The sequence below is a fragment of the Arachis ipaensis genome, chromosome B9 (genome assembly GCF_059453495.1).
Source record: "Arachis ipaensis isolate K30076 ecotype BB chromosome B9, ASM5945349v1, whole genome shotgun sequence".
Lineage (NCBI taxonomy): Eukaryota > Viridiplantae > Streptophyta > Magnoliopsida > Fabales > Fabaceae > Arachis > Arachis ipaensis.
In genome coordinates, this window is record NC_142444.1 from 140,144,215 (window position 1) to 140,161,763 (window position 17,549).

The following is a 17,549-nucleotide window of genomic DNA, read 5'->3' on the forward strand; positions in this document are numbered from 1 at the left end:
TCATGCTTCCTTGTTGCTTGCTCCAGAAGACCTACTTCCTAACTCTTTTGGTGATGGAATCTCACTCTCCTGATCCAATCCCTACAACAAAAATATAACTATTATGAGCACAAGAAATGTAAGAAAAAGGCATATATTGATATACATTTATCATGTCTAATTACATAGCATTGATACAATAAAAATTCGACTCTGTTTTCACACATTTATCATGTCTAATTACATAGCATTGATACATAGCAACTAAGCAAGTAAGCGAAGTCAAGAACATATACTATCAATTCTATATCTCACCCATAGTTTTCATTCACATATGCCCAGGGTTTTGATAAAAGAAGAATACATGATTGGAATTGATTCGTGGCCCCTCCTAACTAGCTCCTCCCTCAGCCACACTCTTTACAATTGAAAAACTATACTTTGATCAGCACACTGTATACTATACTCAATTATATAGGTTCTTTGTATCATTAGATATTTTCATTTGGGAAAATTAAATATCATTGAGCGCGTCCTAACCCGAAGGTTTGCTTGGCGTGAAGAGTGAACAAACTTAAGGTTGATGGCAAAATTAAAATTATGACTAACCCTGTTTATTTATTTATTTGATATAGCTTTATTTAAAATATATAATTTGCAATTCAGTATTAAAAGGATCTTTTACCCATCTAATGCAGAGCTGGATGAAATGAAGCCAATATCCCATTACTACCAACTACCAAGGTCCCATCTCCTTTTACATAGAAGATAGCAAGCAAGCAACCAATCAAAGTTCGATTAAAACATAATAGTATAGTCTTTCCTCAAAATATTAATGCAAAATACTGTACACACAAGACAAGGTTTACTATCATTCTAGCATAAGCTAGCACTACTACTAATTATATTAATAATAGGAATCATAAGCAAAATATGAATGTACCTGTGAAACTTGTTGAGTAGGGAACATTCCAGCCAATTGTATTGGAATTTTACCTCCTTCCTTAGAAGCAATATAGGAGACTAGCGCTTGCAATTGCGCTTTAACGGCATCTAACTCTTCTTGCACATTTGGACCACAAGTAGATGATGTGCCAACATCATTTGAAGAACCTAAATTCATTTGACTAATCCTTGTAGTGTTGTTCTTGAAAGCAATTGTTGGAACATCTCCCATACCTAAACCTTGAAGAACCTAAATTCATTTGACTAATACTATGTGCTTCAATCTTCTCCTACATATATAAAAAGAAAGAGAAAGAATCAAAAATAGTATTATCTTATAAAAAAGAAAGAAAAAGAAATACAAACAAGTTACTTATTGCACTTTAGTCTTACCGCTATTTCTTTAGCCTTTTCATTAACATAACTTCCATCTATTTTCTTGTGAGTGATGTCCCACATTTGAACCCTACTAACTTCTTTTCCCGTCTCTTCCGTCTAAAATTTAAGAAAAGTAGAAAGACTCGATCAAAAAATAGCAGCCTACTAACTTAGATTAGATATGCAGAAAATTAAGAGATGATGCATGCATTATATTTGAGATAGATTAGATATGCATGCATTAATTGATTACCAATTCAGCCCTTCTTCTTGCAATTGATTTAGCACCTGAAGTATGAGGAATTATTTGTTTTTGCCGAATTTCTTGATTCCTCTTACAAAATTTCTGCAAGTTAAATTTGGACACAATTAAATAGAGACAAACATGCATTCAACTCTATATAAAATAAAATACAAGAGCAGGCAGCAACAATATCTGCTTCATATAAGGCTTTTTAGTAGGAGAGTAAGTACTTACCTGAGTTTTAGGCTTCAAACAATATTCTACAAATAGAGCCCACTGATCAGGAGCAATATCTTCTGGTGCATTATTTATGATCTCGGTTTTACTCAACCTCGGATCATAAAAATCATTCCAAAGCTTTATCCTATGTTCCCTCCATTTTTTGCCAAGCGATTGCAGCAAAAATCGTTTGGCCAAGTTATCACTCACTTTGAAGCAAAATCGAGCCTTCAATATTATAACAAAGAATATATATTAACCAGCAAATATAACTAAATAATGGCAAAGAAATAAGCTTTAGAGTTTGAGTAATCTTCTTACTAGGAAAAAATATTCCATTGATTTTCAAAAAAGCTTGCTGAAATGTCTGACCACTTTTCAAAATTGATTGAAAATGCTACACAATCAGTGGCCAATTGCCCATAAACTCCTGCAAGGAGTCCAGCTGCTTCTCCTATTGTTGCATGATGCTTATCAAAATTGACGACTATGCGCAAACCTTCTGGCAAATTATGCACATCCTTCGCTAATAAATGAAGGCGTGTACTATTTTCGTATTCATCTAAAATAGACAAATGAGTATAAATAAATGAGTAAATGAGCGACTAAAGAATAAAATAAATAAAATTCGCTTTACTAATAAAATGGTAAAGCCCTAAAATACAGTTTAGTTAATATTAATCTGCTTTAATTTTTTGGGTATTGCTGCCAGAATTTTGTTCCCTTCCCATTAGAACATTACTCTGATCTGTTGCTTCTTTTTTTTTTGGACAGAAAAATTTCATTAATAATAGGCCTAGCCTTTTACATAGATTTATCATTACAAAGCATTGTTCTATACTAAACCAATAGTTTTAAACAATGAAAAACTAACTATACAACATTAAATTACTTCAGATTATGTAGCATTCTGCACCAGACCACTAATATTCATTAAAGCTGGCACTCCGATCTGTTCTAACATGGATATGATAGTTTTTCTCTGTACACTCCGATCTGTTCTAGCATTCTGCACCAGACCACTAATAATTCATTAAAGCCTTGCTATTCCTTCAAAGCTAATCAAAATCTTTCAAGGAGGTGATAGAGGAGCCTCTTAGACTGAGTAGTTTGCATCTAATTTCGTTATTCTTTTCGGGCTTTTAAGTCCTGTTTTAATACCCAAAAAAAAGCCTTGATGTATGGCGCTACTCCCTAGGTTCAAAAGTAGATCTGAATGATTTTTAATTCTTGTACTACAAGTCTACAAACTTGAGACTTATTTATGGGCATAAAGAAAAGTAGTATCTTTTCAGATTTCTAATGCTATTGATAATAATAACATAATAAAATATCTATACATACCCATGGCATCAACAGTCCAATGATGTTTAGATTCACGTCCACGTTTACGTTTAGGTTCGGATGGATGCTCAGAAGAATTTGAAGCTACCGACTTGTCTCGGGATGAACTTGCAGCTGCTGCCGACTTGTCTCGGGAGGAACTTGCAGCTGTCGACTTATCCCGGGAGGAACTTGCAGCTGCCGACTTGTCCCGGGAGGAACTTGCAGCTGCCGACTTGTCCCGGGAGGAATTTGAAGCTGCCTACTTGTCTTGGGAGGAATTTGCAGTTGCTGCCAACTTGTCTCAGGAGAAATTTGTAGCTGCCGATGTCTCTCGAGAGGAATTTGCAGCTGCTGCGGACTTGACTTGTGATGCATTTGAAGCTGCCGACTTGTCTCCGGATGAATTTGCAACTACAATTGACTTGTCTTGTGAAGAATTTGCAGCTGCTGCTTTAAGTAGATTCTTGTACCTCTTTTGCTTTGGCATATCTGCATAATAGATCAAGAAATTCGACAAGTTATATATCTACAAGTTAAATTTGAAGACATAGGAACACCAAATTAATAGTTGGAAATAAAATAATTTAATTTTGTTAATAGGCGCTACTATATGTAACCTACTAACATTAGTTGATCTTATAGGAACACCAAAATAATAGTTGGAAATAAAATAATTAATAAGTATAGATAAAATGTGAATTATAACTAAATGAAAACTTAAATATAAATTTCATACCATAAATTAATTTAACCTACTAACTATTCCGACATGTGCTCATCTTCTCCAATGTCATCATCTAATAGTTCATCATCTACATCATCTCTTAACAATGATAGATTATCACCATTTTCAAATAAAGAATCCAAGTTTTGCTCTAACCATGGCTCATTCTCGCATGCTTCATCATCTTCATTTCCCTCCATATCATATGAGTCTCTTGGCTTCAAATGCACGACAACACTCTAATCTTTATTCACTTCATCGTTGACAAAATACACCATTCGAGCTTGTGAGGCTTCAATATATGGATCATCCTCCTCTCGGTCACCACTGTGTATTACCCGTGAAAAATTAACAGAAGTAAAGCCCCAACTATCCTTCCTACAGCCCCATTCTCTAGTGGTGTCAGCCCATTTACATTTGAAAAAAGTAACCCGAAATCGGCCATTGTAGTTTAGTTCTATAATATCTTCTAATTTGCCATAATATGACAAATCAGCATTCCTAACATTAGCATCACTAGCGCTAGCAACACAAGGAGTTGAAGACATTAAGAAAACTCCACTATTCTGAGTCTTTAACCCATTGTCTCGATTGGTAGTTTGAAAAGAGAACCCATTGATACTAAATGTAGAAAACCTCTTGGCATATCGTGATGGACCCCTTGCTAAGTATCTCAAATCCTCATGCACAGTATTCATAATGTCTGGGTTCATAAGCTATTATGATAGAGCAACATATTAGTTATTATATCCATAAATACTGCTCAATATTAGCAAAAAACTTATCATTTTTCTATTTACATGCGTAGAAAACCAAGTAACAAAATCTTTATTGACTCTTTTTTCTATCTCTACATTTGAAGGCATTCTACCCTTAGATCGTCTTCGTACAAAATCTTTAAAGTCACTGTCAGATATGGAAGTTTAACTCTAACTAAACAACTATTTTCAAGTAAATAAAAATGCAAACAGTTTAGGCATTTGGCAATAAAAAACATATACGCAAATCCTTAAGTACTTACTCAATGAACGGTTTGACATATGGACAATTTAGAACCACATAGCGATGTGCTTATTTTTTTTCCATAGGTGACAACTCAAATACTGTGAAAGCTCCCTTAGAGTTACCCATTTGTGGAAAAAGTGAATCAACATGTGTACTGTAATTACCATCCGGACGATCATCAACACGTGGTGGCCTATTAAATCTTGTCTCAATCCCTTCTAAGTACCGAGAGCAAAATGTAAGAGCTTCTTCAGCCACATATCCCTCAGCTATAGAACCTTCTGATTTAGCTTTGTTTCGTACATAGGACTTCAAATGTCCTAAATACCTAGTTTGTATAATTGGCTTTAGTAAGTAAGATATAACTAAGTGACAGGTTAAATGAACAATGATTGAAAAGAGATATTTACCTCTCAATAGGATACATCCACCTATAGTGTACTGGTCCTCCAAGTTTTGCTTCATCAACTAGATGACAGGTTAAATAAACCATGATTGTAAAGAAAGAAGGAGGGAACAACATTTCTAAATGACAAAGGGTAAGGATTATTCGAGGTTGGAGCTTCTCAAGTTCAGTAAGACTTAAGCTTTTAGAGCACAACTGTTGAAAGAATGAAGACAACTCTATTAGCACTACAGTAACTTTATCTGGTAGCACATTACGTATGGCAATGGGTAATAGTTGCTGCATAAGGACGTGACAATCATGGCTCTTCAATCCAGAGAGCTTTCTTTGCTTCAGGTCAAACACCGTGAAATATTACTCGAGAGACCATCTGGTACTCTAATATTCTTTATAGTACGCAAGAATATATCTTTCATAGAATTTGACATTGTGAACAAAGATGGATGATATCTCCCATTTTCATCTGGCCATAAATCTTTTCTTATACCCATTTCTTTAAGATCCTTACGAGCTTTGAGATTATCCTTTGACCTTCCAGTCTCATTGAGAAAGGTGTATAACACATTGTCGCAAACATTCTTTTCAATATGCATAACATCTAGATTGTGGCGCAATAAGTTAGACTCCCAATAAGGAAGATCAAAAAATATTCTTTTCTTCCTCCACATCCCCGATTCATCATCTTCTTCAACAACTTTTCGTCGAGTCCTCTTACCTTTACTTGCCTGTAGTTCCTTCCCGAATGAAACATTGATGCCTTCAAGTTGTTCCAATATTTCTGACCCTGTTAGTGCTACTGGGGAATCCCTCAACTCAACTTTTCCATTAAATTTTGCACGACTTAGCCTAAACTTATGACCCTTTTCTAAGAAACGGCGATGCCCCAAAAAACACCATTTTCCACCATGCTTTAATCTATATGAATCAGTGTTGAAGTTACATGTGGGACAAGCATATTTACTGTGTACGTTCCACCCAGATAGGTTACCAAGGCCTGAAAAATCACTAATTGTCCATATTAATGCTGCTCGCAATGTAAACATTTCATTCTTGAACCTATCTAATGTTTGAACACCATCATGCCACAACTCTTTTAACTCTTTGATAAGAGGTTGTAAGTATACGTCTATGTTGTTCCCCGGCATTTTCTCTCCAGGAATAATCATTGACAAGATAAGTGATGTTGGCTTCATGCACTCCCATGGAGGTCGATTGTATGGAATAAGCACCACTGGCCAAACGCTATAGTTTGTACGCAAAGCTCCAAAAGGGTTGAATCCATCAGCTGCAAGACCAAGACGTACATTTCGAGGATCTTCGGCAAACTTATCATGAAGTAAATCGAATGTCTTCCAAGCTTCAAAATCCCGCGGATGCCTCATCTTCGAATCTTTCTTTTCTGCCGAAGCATGCCATTGCATTGATTGTGCAGTCTTAGAACACATGAATAATCGCTGAAGTCTCGGTTTTAGTGGAAAGTATCACAATCTTTGCCGGTTTCTTCTTTTTAGCATCACTCCATTTAGATGTCTTGCATCTTTTGCATTCTTGCAAATCTTCATCCTCCCCCCAATATAACATGCAGTCATTAGGGCAAGCAGGTATCTTGGTATAATTAAGCCCTAGTTTGTTTATGGTTTTCTTGGCCTCATAGAATGTGTTTGAAATCTTCGCATTTCCAAAAGCATCTTTTATTAACTTGAGAATTTCGGTCATGGCTTTGTCGCTTATTCTGTATAAGCACTTTATGTGATACAGACTAATCAAGAAAGACAGTTTTGAATACTTTGTGCACCCTTCATACAATTGCTCATTACCATCTTCCAACAACTTTTAAAATTCTACATTTTCTCCATTGTGCTCTTCATTTTCTGCATCTTCTATGTTGTCTTCATCTCCATCTCCATCTTCTATGTTGTATTCATCTCCATCTCCATCTTCATTCAAGTCAGGTCCAGCAACTCCAAACGCGTCATTGAGCATTGTTACCATTGGATGTTGAGATGTTGAATCATCTTGTACAATTTGACTAGTTTGATGAGCTTGTGACCCAACTCCAACTGCTTCTTCACCATGCCAATACCAAACTTTGTAGTTTTCAGGAAATGGCTTGACTATTAAATGTTCAAAAACTTTCTCTCTTGTTTGTCACTTGCCAAAACCACACACCGGACAAGGGCATTTAATTTGACGACCCCTGAGAGATCGATGCTCAAAAGCGAAATCCAAAAACTTGTTTAGACCATCTTTATACTCGTGCGTGTTTCGTGGTTTTCCAATCCATGACTTATCGATTGACATGACGAAGAGGGACTACAAAGAGGAATATTAAAAAATCTATTCATTAAAAATAAATCTCTCTCTCTCTCTCTCTCTCTCTCTTTCTCTCTCTCTCTCATATTTACTAGACAACTAACTAGTATACATCAGCAGGTGCTATTATAAAAAGAAATTCTTGTATGTGCAAATTAGATATCAAACAAATACTTAAATAGTATTCTAAAAGAAATTATAAAAAAATTATAATTATCTCTTTCAAATGATAATTTTATGACTGTTACAGTGGCTTTATGAACTTTTCCTTCTCAAGTAGTTGTATATATGCAAATTAATTTTTTTCTACAAGATAAAAAGAGACAAAAAATAAAACAAATATATTATTCTCAAATTATAATTTATAAAAACAATTCGTATAAAACTCGTATTATATTAACTAACTAACTAATTAGTTTTATATTTGTATATTATACTGTTTTATTTATTATTTAATTAAACAGATTATATTACAACAATATGTGGTTGTCAAGCTAATGGGTACAGAGTACAAACTGTTAGTAACTTAGTATTATAAGGTTTAGTGTAACTGGTGGAGTCCAAACTCCAAACTGCAATATATTCATGCTTGATTACAATCCCAGCGACATACAAATAGATATAGGCCCCACCTATATATATTCACATGATTTAGATAACATCACATACGTATACATTACAAATAGAGCTATATTCTATCCCTAATATGAATAAGAAATTAAAGGACACACTCTTATATAACTCCAAGACCAATTATGCACCTTGATACTTATCTTTAATAATGACAAACAGCTACAAATAATAATAATAATAATAAATAGTAATAATAAAACAGAAAAACCACAGAAAGGGCATTATTGGATTCAATAATATAGAATCGTAGAGCGAGCAGCAATAGCAAGACACAATGCAAAGGATGGATGACAAGTAGCAGAAAAGCAGAAAGTTAAGCAATTAATGATGTAAAGCAATGGCAGACACCAGACATGAAGCAGGAAGATGTGACGGAGGTGAGGCGGAGGAGATGCAAAGCAACAGCACGAGGCTGACTGAGGCACAATGACTCAAAGCTGGAGGACGGGTGAAGGTGGCAGATTCAGAGTGAGAGCATAAGGGGAGCTATTGAGACGTGAGAGTATTTGTTTTTTTCTAGAGTACTTGTTGTTTTAGTTTTAAAGAATGTTAGAGAGCTTTCAAAATTTATTATTTTTTGTCATTAATTAGTTATTAATACTTAAAAATATAGATTAAAATATATTATTAAATTATTAAACTAAAAAATTGTATTAATAATTAAAAAATGGCAAAAAAATTATAAGGGTTCAAAGGGTACTAGCATAAGTATTTTTAAATTTTTTATTTTAGTAGAAAATTTTTTATGGCGACATTTATATTGGAAGACTAAATAGTAAAAAAAGTAGGTCATGTTTTTTAAGAGTTGTTTAAACATAAAATACTAGTTACACTTTAAAAGTGTACCAATTACACTCTATCACTATATTTTACAAGCGTAATAAAATGTGGTTAAAACTCAGAATAAATGCTATCCTCACAAAAGTGTGATAGATGATTCTTTTAGGCCACGTTTTTTAAACGTGGTTAGAAAAAAAGTTGGTGAGAGACCATATTTTTTATAATGGTAGTATTTTTTAGGTATAATTATTTTGTTGGTCTTATAGTTTTACAGTTTTACTAGATATATAAACTTTTCATATTTTTTTTTTCAATTAGGCCTTTATACTACTTTTAATTTTATAATTACTAATTAGATAATTTTCATATAAAAAATGTCAAAATTAACGAAATATTATTCTCAAAAAATATTTAATCAAAGAATTAATTAGATATTTTTTTGTGACTAAAGAATTAATTAGATATTAAATTAGGTACCTTTAATTTGTGAATAAATATTCTATTAATTTTAAATTTTTTGTACTAATAAAATTAATAATAATATAAAAATTTAATTAAAAAATATATAAAAAATTAATTATAAATTTAATAAAACGATAAAGATCAACCAAATAATTAAATCTAATTTTAGCTACCCTAATAGCTAAGCTAGCTAGTTGCTATAATTTGCTTACTTGCTAGGTAATTTATACGTACTGTATATAAAGTTATAAACAAATATTTTATTTTTTTTATCTTTCCCTCACGAACTTTATATATAGTTTTTATGGAATACTACCCTGTACATAGTAGTACCAAAAGTTGCAAGTAATTAAGTAATTAACTACTAGGCTTTAATTTCTCTCGCATACATGTTCAGGAGGAATCTTAATTACACTAGGATCTAAATTTAAAGTGCTTAACTAAAAAAGTAGATGGTCATATTATTGATATTATATTTTTTTATTAAAATAATAATCTATCTTTGCTAGGTCGTTACTATTTATTTTCAGTTTTATCCAAATATTTCCAATTTCATTCTTTTTTATTTTTTAGAATAAAACCCAACTCTCCTGAAAACCACAATGAGTGATGAGTCCACATACACTAATACGCCAATATTTTATTCAATAGCTAAAAAAGCGTTATTGATATAATGATAATGTTTTTTTTATCCTCTCCATTATCACAGATCAAGTGCTAGGAAATGATTCAAATATATAAACACCGTAACCCTATATAAAATTGAAAAGGAAAAATAATACTATTGTGACTAGGAACTATAGCCTAAGAGTCCAAATTTCAATATGAATTAGGAACCTAATTAAAAAGGTTGGGCAACATACATGAATGATGATAATCCAATCCCCAAAATAACATCAATTAGAGTAAGACAAGGTCCTGATTTCCCTCATACCATGCACTTCCCAATATATCTATATACTGGTCCTTCACTTAGAAGAAAGAGTAGTTTTTCACATACACCTTCCCATAGTAGATCACTTTGACTTTTTGATATTTTAAAGTTACTATATATTGCTACAAAGTAGTGATTCTTTTATTCTCTTCCTCAACACAGCATTGTCTTCATTATTAAAACCTTTTTCTTTTATTTATTATATTATTTTAGCCTTTTGAGTTTTGTGATTTATTTTTCTGTCAGAAATATAATTATTTATATTATTTTTTTATTAGTTTAAATTTTTAAAAGAATAATTTTATAATATAATGTTCGATAAGTCGGGTACCGGACGGTTTGGATCAGGACCCTGAGGTCAATACTTCGGAGGGTGGAAAGGCTCGCCTGGTCGTGGCCTCCTGGTTCCGGGCGAGCGAGGTCCCGAGCACTTCTGATGGAGAAGGGGGGTGCCACCTGCAAAGACACTCCGACGCCCTTGTCAGAATATGTGCAGGCGGAGAGGGAATGATGTGTGAATGGGACGTACCTTGGGGGGAGAGCCAGTCTCCCCCTTATATACATGTCAGTGGTGGGCCCTTCGGATGAGCAGGCCCACGTCCCCAAAGGTGTTGTCCCACGGCTGTGAGCGAGCCGTACGGGACGCGTGTCCGGGTCGGGTGGAGGACGCACCATTGGGCCGGCGTGGACTCGGGTCGGGCTGACCCGCGCGAGTTTTGGGCCAGGCCGTAACAGTGCCCCCGACGCGTCAGCGATGGCCGTGGAGGTCATTGGTGGCGCGTGACGTTTACATTCGGGACAAGTTTTAATTGTTAAAATGGATTCCATATTAATAAGATCGGCTAATACCTATTTGGCGACTCCAGGAGCAACAGTTCATGGACATTTTGGAGAAATCTTTTTTGAAGGAGATATATTAGTAACATTTATATATGAAAAATCGAGATCAGGTGATATAACCCAAGGTCTTCCAAAAGTGGAACAGGTATTAGAAGTTCGTTCGATTGATTCAATATCCATTAACCTAGGGAAGAGGGTTGACGCTTGGAACGAACATATAACCAAAATTCTCGGCATTCCTTGGGGATTCTTTCTTTGTACTGAGCTAACTATTGTCCAAAGTCGAATTTCTTTGGTTAATAAAATCCAAAGGGTTTATCGATCCCAAGGAGTGCATATACATAATAGACATATTGAGATTATCGTACGCCAAATAACATCAAAAGTATTGGTTTCAGAAGATGGAATGTCTAATGTTTTTTCACCCAGCGAGCTAATTGGATTGTTTCGAGCTGAACGAGCGGGACGTGCCTTAGAAGAAGTAATTTGTTACCGAGCTCTATTATTGGGAATAACAAAAACATCTTTGAATACCCAAAGTTTCATATCCGAAGCGAGTTTTCAAGAAACTACTAGAGTTTTAGCAAAAGCTGCTCTCCGAGATCGTATCGATTGGTTGAAAGGTCTGAAAGAGAACGTTGTTTTGGGGGGAATGATACCCGTTGGTACCGGATTCAAAAGGGTAACACAGCCTTCAAAGCAAAGACAACTTATTAAGATTGCTCCGAAAAAAAAGAATTTACTCGAGGAAAAAATAAAAGATATCCTGTTCCACCATAGAGAATTTGTTTTTTAATTTCAAGAATTTATGTGATACGTTGCAGCAATCATTTCCGAAGATTTGATAATTGCTAAAAGCCTATTTTTTCGAATTTATAATTCTTAAATTTAAATAAAGGCGTTTGATTACATTTTTGAAAGAGAATAAAGAAAAAAGTAAAAAAAATTGAATGGCCTGACCATGTATCAAGAGCCAATCTTCGATAAAAGAGAAGGTTCCATCGGAACAAAACTTTTCTTATTTCAGGATACCCTGTCTCTTTTTTTGTGGGGATCAATGACAAAAAGATACTGGAACATAACGTTGGAAGAGATGATGGAAGCGGGAGTTCATTTTGGCCATGGTACTAGAAAATGGAATCCCAGAATGGCACCTTATATATCCACAAAACGTAAGGGTATTCATATTCTAAATCTTACAAGAACTGCTCGCTTTTTATCAGAAGCTTGTGATTTGGTTTTTGATGCAGCAAGTAAGGGGAAACAATTTTTAATTGTTGGCACAAAAAATAAAGCTGCGGATTTAATAGCACGGGCTGCAACAAGAGCTCGGTGTCATTATGTTAATAAAAAATGGCTCGGCGGTATGTTAACCAATTGGTATACTACAGAAACGAGACTTCATAAGTTCAGGTCCTTGAGAACAGAACAAAAAACGGGCAGAATCCATAGTTTGCCAAAAAAAGATACTGCTATTTTGAAGAGACAGTTATCGCACTTGGAAACCTATCTGGGTGGCATTAAATATATGACTGGCTTACCCGATATTGTCATAATCGTTGATCAGCAAGAGGAGTATACCGCTCTTAGAGAATGTATCACTTTGGGAATTCCAACGATTTGTTTAATCGATACAAATTGTGACCCCGATCTCGCGGATATTTCGATTCCAGCTAATGATGATGCTATAGCTTCAATTCGGTTAATTCTTAACAAATTAGTATTTGCAATTTGTGAAGGTCGTTCTAGCTATATACGAAATTCTTAATTAATAATAAAATAAATTATTCCATTGATAACTTCATAGATTTATAGAATCGGTTACTATAACTAATTTACTAAATCGCGCAAAAAACAAAAAACCCAGAAATATTAAGTGATTAGTCGATATTCAAAATAAAAGATTTAACAGACAATTGAAAAAATAGATGGTTGAATCAAAATAATTCCTTTCAAGTTCTATTTATTTTGAGGGCAATATGAATATTCTATTATGTTCCATCAACACATTAAAAAGATTATATGAGATATCTTCCGTGGAAGTAGGTCAACATCTCTATTGGCAATTAGGGGGGTTCCAAGTGCATGCCCAAGTACTTATAACTTCTTGGGTCGTAATTGCTATCTTATTGGTTTCAGCCATTTTAGTTGTTAGAAATCCGCAAACCATTCCCACTTTTGGTCAGAATTTCTTTGAATATGTCCTCGAATTCATTCGAGATGTAAGCAAAACTCAGATTGGGGAAGAATATGGTCCGTGGGTTCCCTTTGTTGGAACTATGTTCTTATTTATTTTTGTTTCAAATTGGTCGGGGGCTCTTTTGCCTTGGAAAATAATACAGTTACCTCATGGGGAGTTAGCTGCACCCACAAATGATATAAATACTACTGTTGCATTAGCTTTACTTACATCAGTAGCATATTTCTATGCGGGTCTTTCGAAAAAGGGATTAGCTTATTTTGGTAAATACATCCAACCAACTCCAATCCTTCTACCAATTAACATCTTAGAAGATTTCACAAAACCCCTGTCGCTTAGCTTTCGACTTTTCGGAAATATATTAGCTGATGAATTAGTAGTTGTTGTTCTTGTTTCTTTAGTACCCTTAGTAGTTCCTATACCTGTCATGTTCCTTGGATTATTTACAAGCGGTATTCAAGCCCTTATTTTTGCTACTTTAGCTGCGGCTTATATAGGTGAATCCATGGAAGGCCATCATTAACTTAACAAATTTAGGAAATAGTCTTTTTTTTTTAGTTTCTAGTTTAGTTTGACTCGCCACAATATATGTGCGGCTAAAGATAATATACTTAGGTAACAAAAATACATAAAAGAGAAACAAATAAGTTTTGAATTCTGATTCTATTAATTGAATATTCATAAATACGGGGTTAAATTAAATGCAATCAAAGTATAAATAAATATATGATTTGGTAAAAAAATAGAAAAGATTACTTGAGAGCTATAAAAAAAAATAGGAAAAACATCTTTTAAATAATGAATCTTTTTCCTATTTTTTTTTTACTAAACTAAAAAGAATCTTTGTTTTCAATTTTTTTCAATAACTTTTTGGTATTGTTTTTGTTGTATTTTATTTTGTTCATTAAATCTATAACATAAATATTTTTTTTACATTATAATATAGATCTAATTTGAATATTATTTGATTAGAGTCTATTAATGTTGTAAATGTAAATATTAAGAACTTTAACTTTGAACTTTGTAGGATATTTCCGTTTACGACATGTGATTAAAATGGATATTACATAAAACTAGAACGTATTTGTATTTCATTCATATTCAATTCAACAATAAATAAAAATTCCATTTAGATCACTCCAATTTCAATATTTCGTTGCAAAGATTCAGTTCTTCGGTCGAACGAATTTTTTTAGATTGATTATACCATATGGATATAAACGAGGATATAATCAAAAAGAAGAAAAGGGCTAGCAAAAACCTAAGACTAAGATTTGAAAGAGGAGTCAAGCCGGGGTGTATATAATAAAATTATAATATAATAGCTAAAGGGCAACTCTTTCTTTTTTTTTTTAAGTCTTTTGAAAGGTTTCAAAGAATGCTTCTCGAATCCAATTGAATACACGAACAATTGGTTTACGGTATAGAAGAAATACATGTATATGTGATACTAGATATTGGATGTTAACGAATTATCTAGAAACCAACTATAAATATAGTTATCCAAATTTGTCCTGCTACTGTCAATTTCGATAGAGATTCAAAAAAACGAAGCCCTTCTATATTCATCTGTAAATATGAATTGAATCTTGATGAATGACTAACAAAATTGAATCAAGAAAACTCTAAAAGAAAAGAATGGTTCCAAAATTTTATTTTAAGGGAAGATAAGAACAAAAGTTGTATGGATTTACAAAAACTATGGGAATAGAAAAATAGAGAAATATCGAAGTAGTTCCAACAGTTCAATAAATATTCTTTCTTTATTTTTTTCTTCATTTTTTTCCTCAATCATTTCGACTGAATAAATCTTTATTATTAATTGAAAAATTCAAGTCAAAATTGGTTGCTTGTATCATTAACCATTTCCCCTTTTTTGGATGAGAGGAACTTATCATGAATCCACTGATTGCTGCTGCTTCCGTTGTTGCTGCTGGGTTGGCTGTAGGGCTTGCTTCTATTGGACCTGGGGTTGGCCAAGGCACTGCTGCAGGGCAAGCAGTAGAAGGGATTGCGCGACAACCAGAGGCAGAGGGAAAAATACGGGGTACTTTATTGCTTAGTCTAGCGTTTATGGAAGCGTTAACAATTTATGGGCTGGTTGTAGCATTAGCACTTTTATTTGCGAATCCCTTTGTTTAACTCTAAAAAAATAGAAAAATACAAATACATATCTCTTTTTACGTGTACTTAATTTGCTGCTCTTGCTTTTTAGAATTATATTATTTTGATTTCACCTCAAAAATTCTTTTTTCGTTTGTCCAAGAACGCAGCGCAGGGGAAGGACTCTTTTAAGGTAAAGTTGAGAAATTAACATACTGCTTGCCTTATTCCTTCCCTTTTTAGCACAATGCCACCCTTTTTATTATTATTAGGAAATCTTTTTAGAAAGTGTTTATTTATTAAAATAAAACAACTAGAGATTTTGCAATTGAAAAAAAAAACTAGCTAAAAAATATGATTTTTATGGGAAATTTTGTAATCCAATTGATCGACCACTAATATATAAATATTATTAAAAAAATTCTAAATAAAACAAATTCGGAATCATAGAAAGAAAATTAGTCTATCCATAATAGAAGAGGAGATGAGATCATATGAAAAATGTAACCGATTCTTTCCTTTGTTTGAGTTACTGGCCATCCGCCGGAAGTTTCGGGTTTAATACCGATATTTTAGCAACAAATCCAATAAATCTAAGTGTAGTGCTCGGTGTATTGGTTTTTTTTGGAAAGGGAGTGTGTGCGAGTTGTTTATTTCAAGAATAGGTTGGATCGAACCAACTGCACTTTTTTCTTTATATATATAAATAGGAAAAAGTGCATGATCCCACGAATTACTTCTGAAAAAAATTCTAGTTTTAATAAATTAAGAAAAAAATTTTAAGAACCATAGCATTTCGTGATTCATTGTTAAATCCACTTTGATTCTCTATGAACTAACAATTTTGGACCATTACCATGGTTAAAGCAAAGCTAGGCATAGGCAGTTTTAAATCTAGACGCAGTATAGTATTCTTTCTACCACCATGTTAATATAAAAAAATGGTTTGAAAAAAAAAGATAGTTGGAATCTTTTTCGATTTAAAACACTCATGTCGATAAAATAGCTTGAATTCCCTTTACGGCGAAAAATTCGAAAAAATGGGCAAAAAGTGAATCTTTTTCTCACCCCCCCTCTTTTTTTTATACAATTTATACAATGCGAAATCGATGACCTACGTATAAAATAATAAGAATTCTTTGGATTTGAAGAAAAAAAACAACTTTGCTGACAAATATTTGTTTGATCGGAAGAGTCCTCCAAAAATTCCGGTGTTGTGTTAGTTATCAATTTCAATATCTTTCAAATAAATATTTGAATACAAAAAAAAAATAAGAGAGGATAGGCTCATTAAAAAAGATAGGAAGAATTGTCCTATAAGTAATTGAGTGTGAGAGCCAAATGAATTGAAAGATTCATGTTTGGTTTGGGAAGAGATCATAGACGTTTTCAAATGAATGGAAAGAGAATCTACTTTCATTAAGTGATTTATTAGATAATCGAAAACAGAGAATCTTGAAGACTATTCGAAATTCAGAAGAACTGCGGGAAGGAGCTCTTGAACAGCTAGAAAAAGCCCGGGCCCGTTTAAGGAAAGTTGAAACGGAAGCAGATCAGTTTCGAGTGAATGGTTATTCTGAAATAGAACGAGAAAAATTGAATTTAATTAAGTCAATTTATACGACTTTGGAACAATTAGAAAATTACAAAAATGAAACTATTCGTTTTGAACAACAAAGAACGATTAATCAAGTCCGACAACGGGTTTTCCAACAAGCCTTACAAGGAGCTCTGGGAACGCTGAATAGTTGCTTGAACAACGAGTTACATTTACGTACCATCAGTGCTAATATTGGCATGTTTGGGGAAATGAAAGATATAAAATAACGCATTAGTCCTTCTTCTTTAGTAAATTTAGAGTACATGCATCATTTTTCTCTTCTAGAATTAAATTAAGAAATACTCATGGTAACCATTCGTGCAGATGAAATTAGTAAAATTATCCGCGAACGTATTGAACAATATAATACCGAGGTAAAGATTGTAAATACTGGTACTGTACTTCAAGTAGGTGACGGTATTGCTCGTATTTATGGTCTTGATGAAGTAATGGCGGGG

General features: G+C 33.5%; 1 protein-coding gene and 2 pseudogenes across 2 annotated transcripts; 1 reads left to right on the forward strand and 2 right to left on the reverse strand.

Annotated features, from left to right (window-relative positions):
* On the reverse strand, positions 1-2,729 carry LOC148546564 (uncharacterized). The gene is made up of 7 exons (XM_088499253.1): positions 2,687-2,729; positions 2,167-2,327; positions 1,781-1,993; positions 1,556-1,648; positions 1,318-1,419; positions 923-1,174; positions 1-81 (listed from the first exon to the last, which is right to left on the reverse strand). Exons 1-7 carry the CDS (start codon positions 2,727-2,729, stop codon positions 1-3), a joined length of 945 nt encoding a protein of 314 aa, XP_088355379.1.
* A 1,121-nt stretch (positions 2,730-3,850) lies between these two features.
* LOC148546565 (uncharacterized) lies at positions 3,851-7,527 on the reverse strand (annotated as a pseudogene).
* Positions 7,528-15,985: 8,458 nt separating this feature from the next.
* LOC148546566 (ATP synthase subunit b, chloroplastic-like) lies at positions 15,986-17,318 on the forward strand (annotated as a pseudogene). Its single transcript, XR_015899115.1, has 2 exons — positions 15,986-16,126; positions 16,845-17,318. The product of XR_015899115.1 is annotated as an ATP synthase subunit b, chloroplastic-like (transcript).
* The last annotated feature ends 231 nt before the right edge of the window (positions 17,319-17,549 follow it).

Coding starts and splice junctions, on each gene's coding strand:
- LOC148546564 (XM_088499253.1), bottom strand. CDS start 2,729: ATGTTAGAACAGATCGGAGTGCCAGCTTTAATGAATATTAGTG. Junction 1,994..2,166: donor GGCAATTGGCCACTGATTGT/GTAGCATTTTCA, acceptor ATAATATTGAAG/GCTCGATTTTGCTTCAAAGT. Junction 1,420..1,555: donor CAAGAAGAAGGGCTGAATTG/GTAATCAATTAA, acceptor CTTAAATTTTAG/ACGGAAGAGACGGGAAAAGA.